The 10,000-nt window shown below is 39.6% G+C and overlaps 1 protein-coding gene across 4 annotated transcripts in view; it reads left to right on the forward strand.

Annotated features, from left to right (window-relative positions):
* The window catches only part of LOC137992363 (neuronal acetylcholine receptor subunit alpha-3-like), a 29,028-nt gene that overhangs the window by 7,340 nt on the left and 11,688 nt on the right, over nucleotides 1–10,000 (forward strand). The window contains exons 1-2 of one of the 4 annotated variants that reach the window (XM_068837680.1): nucleotides 2,860–3,008; nucleotides 3,602–3,748. The exons of 1 other annotated variant lie outside the window; for it this stretch is intronic. In XM_068837680.1, coding sequence (XP_068693781.1) covers nucleotides 3,652–3,748 — 97 coding nt within the window. In that variant the 5' untranslated portion in view covers nucleotides 2,860–3,008; nucleotides 3,602–3,651. Of the gene's footprint in view, nucleotides 1–2,859; nucleotides 3,009–3,601; nucleotides 3,749–10,000 lie in introns of those variants that run through there. 2 more of the 4 variants (XM_068837682.1, XM_068837681.1) reach the window with 2 other exon arrangements.

Raw genomic sequence — 10,000 nt, forward strand, 5'->3', positions numbered from 1 at the left:
GCACGATATCGAGCAGGAAAGAAATGAGCTATCTTTCAAACACATTTGTGCCATTTTTGGCAAAAGGCAAATTCAGCCTAGAATTTGTATCCTCGCGCCCTGACAGAAGTCGACTTGTGAGCAAGTCTTGTTCAGTTCAGCCCGACGTTTGGCGTAACCCAACGCGATGCTAGTACATCTTCCTTATGAGCTGAAAACTGTCAAAAGCATTATTGTTTTGCGACCATTTCCCTCAGACTTGAATCTGCTAGAGTGACTAGTGAAAAATTGGGCCGAGATCTTAAGCTTCTGTCCACTTATGGTTGAAATATAGAAACTGCTTCTGGCGATAAGGTTTACAGAGCAAATGACATATGACATTATTTATTCCCTACGTTAATTTCCACGGAAAGATAACCAGTCGAGCAGTCGAATTCAAGTATTTTGGCCAAATACAGGAGACTTTTTATCCAATGCCAGCCCCTAAACGTCTCGACAAAAGATATTTGCGTCCGTCCGTTCATCACCTTGTTTGTTTGCTTGTTTGTCTAAAAGCCTAAATTTGCCGATAATGGAAGGCAAGTATAGCAAAGGGCACCCAACGAGAATATAGTTCAAACCCACTTAAACATAGCATTGTTAAACGTATTTTGATTCTTAAATGATAGATATAGGCATATTTTTATCCCCAATAAAGTTTTCATCGGTTCGGATTTCCAAGCTGAAAATCTAGTGATCCGAAAATTATAGAAATCAAAACTTAGGTGAGCTAGGTGACCTTTTTAGGGTAGAAATCCGTTTAAAATGGGCAATTATATCATTTTTTAGATGTTCGAAAATCCTAGGACAGGCAGGCAAGCAAGAAATTTTACAACAAATGTTCCGAAAATTCTAGATCTTAAATCGTCTTCCGAACAGATATTTTCCGAAAATTGACGTTGGGTGCCCCTGGTATAGGCAATACCTGGTGTCCCCACCTAGCTAACTTACCGTCTCAACCACTGCAAGCCGGCCCAATGTAAGATTAATTGTCATCCCCAACCAAAAATTTAACTAGGGCAAGATAACTTGATATTCTCGACTTCGTCTCGGTTTTTTTTTCACCGATATTCACCTCGGACACCTCGCCTTCGGCGAATAACTGTAAAATATTTGAAGTGTGGGCTAATAGCCGAAAGGCAGAAGTGATTTTTAAAGAAACTATCATTCGTTGTAGCGACATTTATTATAAATGCCAGTGGCCCATTCTTTTGGGATGAATTCGAAGACAGCTGATAAGTTGTATTTTTAGCAGAAATACCGAAGTACCAAGAGAGATTCACAGCAAACAAATAACAAACAAAATGATACATTCTTAATATCAATTAATTTCAGAAATCAATGACACTCTGAATCGATATAATTGATCACAAAGTCAGAAACAAGAAAAGTAAACTTAAAGGATTACACAATTCCGGTGTGCATTCCCTAAGCTCAAGAAGTCACAAAAAGTAAGACCGTAACAAGCAAGCGAGGTTTTCCGATTTATAGTGTTCAAATCAGACAGGTTAAATGTGGGCAAGGTAGCGTTATCTAAACGCTAATTGCTAATCTGTCATGCCCGACACACGTTCAGTGAGCTATGGAGAGATTTAGCATAACCGTTTACGTGAAACGAGAAATGCCAAGCGCCGGCTAACTTGTCTCACTCCCTTGAAAACTGAGACGGTTGCACGATATCGAGCAGGAAAGAAATGAGCTATCTTTCAAACACATTTGTGCCATTTTTGGCAAAAAGGCAAATTCAGCCTAGAATTTGTATCCTCGCGCCCTGACAGAAGGACTTGTGAGCAAGTCTTGTTCAGTTCAGCCCCACGTTTGGCGTAACCCAACGCGATGCTAGTACATCTTCCTTATGAGCTGAAAACTGTCAAAAGCATTATTGTTTTGCGACCATTTCCCTCAGACTTGAATCTGCTAGAGTGACTAGTGAAAAATTGGGTCGAGATCTTAAGCTTCTGTCCACTTATGGTTGAAATATAGAAACTGCTTGTGGCGATAAGCTTTACAGAGCAAAAGAAATCTTATTTTCTACATTTCAACATCACAATTCCAGTGCCTAAGAGCTCACCGAAGATAGGTGACAGATATGATTGACATCATGTACTTTGTGGAATTTTTAATATTCTTAATTATATTTTTGAAGCTCTTTTCAGTGGAATTGATCCAGAACTATTGAAGCCGTCGTTTATTATGCCAGCATACGAACTCTAAACCAACAACTTATCAATGAACCTAATTTTATAATGTTGAATTGAATTTTATACTTTGATTGTAAAACCAGGAGATGGCTAACAAAAGGGAGATACCAATTTACTTACTTCTTCGCAAGTGGTTCTTGTTTACATTAGCCTCTTCAGGGCTCGAAATTAACATTTTTAGTAAGGCGCCAATTGGCGACTGATCCAAAAATTTTGGTCGCCAGATCTTAACTTTTAGTCGCCATTTTTTTCACTGATATTTTTTTCTTCATTTATCTGATGATCATGTACACATGCAATCTTCTTCATAGTCCTAAGTTTAGGTACACTTAAGCTTCTAAGACTGAGATACTAAAACTTAAAAGCAAGCCAGGGCTCGTAAAACATATCATTACGCATTACGAGGTAAATAATCAATGTGAAAGCAGCTTTAGTCACGTTTCTTGTGCTTCCTCCGCTTTTGTTAAGTTTCCATGTAACATCGAGTCTATAGCTTACATAAATAGACGAACCTGAACATAAACAATCACTAGTTTTCCATATTTTCAGCGCTAAAAAGCCAAGGCTTCGTTGTGAACTTCACGCTTCAATGATTGCACGTGTTGTTTAGTGCGCCCGCAATACCAGCTGCTGAATCAAACATGGCGCTTGATTATGAAACATGGAGATCGAAGAGCCAGAAGAGTCGTGGGTTTGTTTTCTTATTTCTGTGCGCATAAATCGTGCATTTTATCCAAAACTACGGTTGATTTGCCTTTGAGGTTAAAAGCATGAAGGAAAAAGGTGAAGGTTAGTCGCCCACTGGCGACTAGCTCTAAAAATCTAGTCGCCAACGCTTGATTTTTGGTCGCATTGGCGACCAGTGAGTCGCAATGTCGAGCCCTGCTCTTGTTGGCATTTTATTGATAATGATTACAATTTATTAGCAAATGGTCAATGTGTGGCGAAGTTTCCAGCTATGGGGATGTTGTCGTACTTACAGATTATAAAAGACTACAGTTTGTACACCATTACTACAGAATTGCAACGGTAAACCAAGTTGTACAGTTTTAAGTCTGGATCTTGAATTTTACAGGGACTAGCTCTGTGTTAGTTTGAAGATCAATAGTTCAAGGACTTCGAAAAGTACTCGAGTAATCAGTGGTTGATAACCGATATCAAGGTATGCCAAACGATAACAAGATATCATTTTCCCTTGACGAGGAAATATCTGTACCTAATCGGTTTGTAGTTTCACAATCATCGGTCTCTCAAAACACAAAAGGAGTAACAATTCTGTCGTGGTGAAGATAGCATTCCATAAGCCATTCCCGCTGGTATAACAACAATATTAATGAACGCATTTACATATTGGAGAAAACGATCTTCTGTTCCCACCCCAGGACATATTTAGACCTCGTTACACAACAAAAGAAGAAGACACGATAGCGTTATGAACTGTTGGTTCCATATGGCCTCACGCTCTTCTGGCCGAAGAATTGCTGTTCTTGGAACACTTCTAACTCTCTTCGGAGTGGCGACGTCACAAGGTAAACTCATTACTGTGAATAAACTGTTCATTTCCATTTCAGCTTTTTCAAGTCTTTGTAATTCAGCCTCCGCAATGATTACGGCTATGACGATAATTGGGCCATAAATACTGAAGTCATAAAGCTGTTTTCGAAAAAGGGGTTCTTTCTTGTTCCTTCTGCCAGTCCAACTTTGTTTTCTTCTTCTTCTTGGTATGCTTTAATATTTTGTCAATGTCAAGGACAGATATTTACATTTTATAACGATGAAATTACATTGAATGATATTCTGCTTTCCCGTCAATCTTGTATTTTTCTTTCCTTGAAGTTGAGAGACCCCTTTTGATTTTCAGGTATGCTTGAAACACAACAAACCAAAAAAAGTTTGGAAGTTTAGAATTAAAATGCGTGTGCATCGGGTAGACAGAGAAATTAGTGACATACAAATAAATTGCAAATTTGCCTCCTTCGGTGCTAGACTGTTCCTTGGCGAGAAACACGCAATACACGCAATACACGCAACTTAACGTGATTACCTTTTTAGCGGCGAAAAGAACTTCTCTTCCATAAGATTAAATGAAATGAAAGGGCTTATTACTAAAAAAAACGGTGCTTCTGCAAATAATATGCGACAGCTGCCATCTTGAAATTAATAGACGTTTAATTTTAAAGCATTTAGAAAATGATTACTTTGGTAAATTATTCCGCCTTTGAATAAACATTGTACACTGAGTAGTAAAAACATTTCACTTATATGTTCTGTCGCTTTGCTTTCTGTCATGAAGTAAATGTCACCTTATAAGAACACAAGCAAATTTCAGTACATTTTACATTATATTTTAAAGCGGGGTCAAGAGACATTGTGAAACGGCCAATGGTATCGAATCATTTTTCGGAGCTCGAGAGAACGGCGCGATTTTTTCGAGCTCGAGAGAAGCGAGCAGTTTATCAAAAAGAACTTTGGTGCAACTGTGTCAAATTCCCACCAGCAGCGATCGGTTTTTTTGATACTGTGTTTTCTTAACTGTGCGTTTGATAAGTCAGACCATCAGCTTGGATGCGCGACACTTGTTAACCGATGATTTTTCCCTCGACTGAGGAGGATCTTCGCGGTTAAGGAACTAAATTCATCAGTCGCAAAAAAAAAGTCTTGGCAGCTGCTTTTGGCTTAAAATAGTCAGAGAAAGCAAAGACGTATCATCCAATCCTGGGATCATGCTATGAAAACCAGTAGCCTGAAATAAGACTTTGAATTCTTCTCTCGGACTTTCTTCTCTCGGTGCAATTCCGTCGAATTTTGACGGAAATCCTGTCAGAAATCATCGCGAAAGTTTTGCGATGATGAGCGAGCCAGCACTCGTGGACATCGAGCAAAGACGAAATTTTACGACCACTTGAGTATTGCACGGGATAATTTGGCGGAGTTCACTTGTGGACCTCTCCGTATTAACGGAGAGGAAGAGGGACAGTGGGTCATGATCATTCGTTAGTGTAATACTTATTTCTTGTTTTTGTTGGTGTAAAACCTTTTATCCAATGCAATGTGTTCGTCTGATGCTACTCCGTGTTAGGAAAAGGCCCGATATATTAAACTGAAAATTAACGAGTCTTTCTTAACACAGCAGGAAGAGGAGAATTCGTCAAAAGTGTGAATACTAACTGACGGTTTGTTTAAATTGGTGCAAAAATGTGTTAGCTAATCGATTCATTTGTTGCTACTCCGTGCCGGCGAGAAAGGGCCTAATATATGGTAATTTGAAAAATGAACCTAATTTTCGACGATGTGGGCACCCTCCAAAGAAATGACAAAAGAAGCAAATGCATATTTAAATTCGTGATTCATGGATTAGTAGGGAGCTTAAGATCTACGACGGCGACGTCAACGAAAACGTCACCTCAAAATAGAACTTTGCTTTATCATAAGTCTTTCGCGATTATTCCACCTCGTTCACGTCGCACAATGTGGGCGAAGTATTCTAAAAAAAATTGGTACGAGCGGTTTCAGACTGAAAATAGAGAATGAAAGATTCTCTGTTGCATGCTAACATTGTCGTCAAAACCTAAAATTTAGTGATTTAACGTTGTCGTCATGCAGAGAACCACAAAAGTATGAGCTAAAATCCGTGCCGCACGTGCAGCACGATTATTTTTGCTCTTTTAACCAATGATATCATTGTTTTCGGGCGTTTTCGACGACGTCGTCGTGGTAGATCTTAAGCTCCCTAGTAACAACATTTTAAAACGGAAACAAAATTAAAGTCATATTTCTGCGCGGGTTTGAAGAGAAGCAGTCAATTCCTACAACGAAGGTTTGGTTTTATCAACCGAGTTGATAATGTAAATTGGCCACCGTACAGAGATTCTAAAAGCTGACGTTTCGAGCGTTAGCCCTTCGTCAGAGCGAATCGAGGGATTATGGGTTACGTGTAGTTTTTATAGTAGAGTAGGAGCTACGCTATTGGTGGTAACATGGCAACGTGAAAAATAGGAATATATTAGTTAAACGAAAAGCGTTCGTTAATACCGTGAAGATTAAGGGTGCCGATTTGAAAGATGAATTTTTGTTCCAGATTCTTGCGGCTTTCCGTCGTACCTAGATATAGGGAAAGGCCGCAGATAGCCATGTGTTTTATGGAGTGGTTAGGCAGATTAAAATGGCGAGCGACTGGCTTAGATGCATCCTTGTCATTCTTCTCAACATCGCGAAGGTGTTCGCGGAATCGGTCACCTAGTCGTCTACCTGTCTCACCAATGTATAATTTATTGCATAACGTACAGGTTATGCAATAAATGACATTTGCGAAGGTACATGTGAAAAGATCGGTGATCTTAACAGATCGCTTAGGTCCCGATATCTTGCTATTGTTAACAATGAAAAGACAAGTTTTGCATCGTGAGCGCGCGCATTTGAAAGAGCCGGGTTGCTCTTTCGTTTTGAGCGCGCTTCTAACTAAATAGTTGCCTACGTTTTCGTCGCGTTTGAATGAAATAAGTGGAGGTTGCGAAAAGATTCTACCAGTCTCGGGATCATTTTGGAGTAATTTAAAATTACTAAGAATGATCCTTTTGACTGCGTGATTATGAGGATGGAAAGTGAGGGTGAATGGAATTCTGTCATTCTTATCTTTTTGTGACGCTTGTAGTGATGTCTGTCGATCAAATTGTTGGGCGCGATGATGGCCCGCTTTGACCACCGAGACAGGATAGCCACGTTTTTCGAAGAACTGGCACATCTCCTCTGATTTGCTGGAAAAATCGGAGTCATCACTACATAGACGTCGAAGTCTAAGAAATTGAGAACAAGGAATGGAGTTCTTGACATGTGATGGATGTGACGATGAATACAACAAATAACTGTGTGAATCAGTAGGTTTGTAGTGCACACTAGTACATAGCACGTTGCCTCTAATAGAAACTTTGATATTTCCAAACGGACGTAAAGATAGCAGAGTAACAATAACTCTTAAAAAAGAAACGATCGTTTTCAATTTACAAAACATGTTTCGACATAGTCATGTCATCTTCAGTTGCAAATGAGCTTTTCAACGGTTGTACATTTGAATTTATGTTAAGGTATGTTGCAAAATTACATGTCAGAACTTGCGTACAATTTAAATATGAAGTGTGAAATGCGCAGAAAACAAAAATAGCGCACATAGCAATAAAATAAATGACAAAAGAACAACGTAATTAAAAAGAAAGAGACAAATCTAAATGCCTCAACTGCTGATTAAGGATGGGATTTTCCCACTTAATGTGCAATGCCTCTTTGATCTTAATTTGGAATTTTGAGGCGGCAGAATCTAAGATCGTGAAACATTCTGTGTTACAAGAGTCATGACAGGCCCTAGATGACTGCAGGTGTCTGTAAACATGCGAAGACTTGTCCGACAAGAGATGCTCACGAGCACGCGTACGTAGGTGGCGAGTGGTCTCGCCAATGTAGCTGGCATTACAGCCAGCACACGAGAATTTATAAACGACACGCGAACGTAGACCTTGCGGTACTGAATCTTTCACGCTGAACATGTTTCTAACTTTAAATGTACTAAAGACCAACTTAATATCTAAATCAGCTTTGCAATAGTGTTTGAGTAGTTGTCTTAACTTGGTCTGGGCGATTTCAGAAAACCGGCCAACATAAGGGAGTTTATAGAAGTGCGTAGAAGTTTTCCCGGAGTTGGATGAGGCGTCCCCCCCAGTCAGAGAAGAACTCATTTTCTTAGAAAGATACCTGTGGATAATCTTGTCGATCACCCACGACGGAAAACAATTTTTCCGTAGTAAGAAAATAAGCTTCTTGACGTCCAGATGAAAACCAACCCAGGAATTGTTGATCTTATATACTCTGTCTAGTAATGTTCTGACTAGACCCAGTTTGTAATTCAAAGGGGCGAAGCTGAAATAATTAGTAAGAAGATCAGTAAATGTTTTCTTGCGATATACACTAGTAACAATAGATGGATGACCGTTGTCTAGCAATATGTCTAGAAAAGATAATTTCTTATTGATTTCCCTTTCCATTGTGAAACGGATACTTGGGTGCCTTGCGTTGATATAATCAAAGAACAAGAGCGCATCATCTTCGTTATTGAACAAACAAAAGGTGTCATCAACATAGCGTCTATAGAACAAAACTTGGAGGATGAGAAATTATCTAACCAGTTTTTTTCATGGTGTCCCATAAAAAGGTTTGCGAGGACTGGAGCAAGGGGGGAACCCATGGCAACCCCATCTACTTGGTCATGAAACGCACCCTTGAATAAGAAGTGGGTCCCTGCTGTTGCGAAGGAAAAAAGGGTTTTAAGGTCAGCGGGGCTTATCGCAAGGCCAGGATTACCCTGATAAATGTAGGTGACCGCCAAGTCAATGCACTCATCAAGGGGTAAACTAGTAAACAGACTCTCAACATCAAAAGAGACCATAAACTTCCCAGAGGTTGGTAGCTGGTTGATTTCATGTACAAATGAAAACGTGTCGCGGACGTTGTAGTCACACGGGACATGAGGCTCTAAAAGATCGCAAAGGAACTTAGATAGATTACGGAACTTAGATAGATTACGGAAAAATTGTTTTCCGTCGTGGGTGATCGACAAGATTATCCACAGGTATCTTTCTAAGAAAATGAGTTCTTCTCTGACTGGGCGGGACGCCTCATCCAACTCCGGGAAAACTTCTACGCACTTCTATAAACTCCCTTATGTTGGCCGGTTTTCTGAAATCGCCCAGACCAAGTTAAGACAACTACTCAAACACTATTGCAAAGCTGATTTAGATATTAAGTTGGTCTTTAGTACATTTAAAGTTAGAAACATGTTCAGCGTGAAAGATTCAGTACCGCAATGTCTACGTTCGCGTGTCGTTTATAAATTCTCGTGTGCTGGCTGTAATGCCAGCTACATTGGCGAGACCACTCGCCACCTACGTACGCGTGCTCGTGAGCATCTCTTGTCGGACAAGTCTTCGCATGTTTACAGACACCTGCAGTCATCTAGGGCCTGTCATGACTCTTGTAACACAGAATGTTTCACGATCTTAGATTCTGCCGCCTCAAAATTCCAAATTAAGATCAAAGAGGCATTGCACATTAAGTGGGAAAATCCCATCCTTAATCAGCAGTTGAGGCATTTAGATTTGTCTCTTTCTTTTTAATTACGTTGTTCTTTTGTCTTTTATTTTATTGCTATGTGCGCTATTTTTGTTTTCTGCGCATTTCACACTTCATATTTAAATTGTACGCAAGTTCTGACATGTAATTTTGCAACATACCTTAACATAAATTCAAATGTATAATCGTTGAAAAGCTCATTTGCAACTGAAGATGACATGACTATGTCGAAACATGTTTTGTAAATTGAAAACGATCGTTTCTTTTTTGAGAGTTAAACTTTGATATCTAGGAAAGCCAATGACGTTTCCGAAATTTCCCAGGTATATTTAAGAGCCGGATGAAAAGAGTTGACGGACGTTATAAATTGATCGAGTTCTTCTCTGCTGGATGAAATAGCGCCGATGCAGTCGTCGATGTAGCGGCCGTAGAGTTCAGGTTTGGGGCTGATTAAAAAATTGGTGTTCAACATATCCTACAAAAAGATTGGCATAGCTAGGTCCCATTCTTGTGCCCATCGCTACACCATTAATTTGTTTGTAATAGTTGCCGGCGAATGAAAAACAGTTAAGCGTTAAAACTAGTTCGGCAAGGCGGAGGAGCGTTTCCGAGCTAGGTTCTTTGACAGTGCGTTGATCGAAAAAGTGTTTAAGTGCTTGAAGACC

Source organism: Montipora foliosa, chromosome 2 (assembly GCF_036669935.1).
Source record: "Montipora foliosa isolate CH-2021 chromosome 2, ASM3666993v2, whole genome shotgun sequence".
Lineage (NCBI taxonomy): Eukaryota > Metazoa > Cnidaria > Anthozoa > Scleractinia > Acroporidae > Montipora > Montipora foliosa.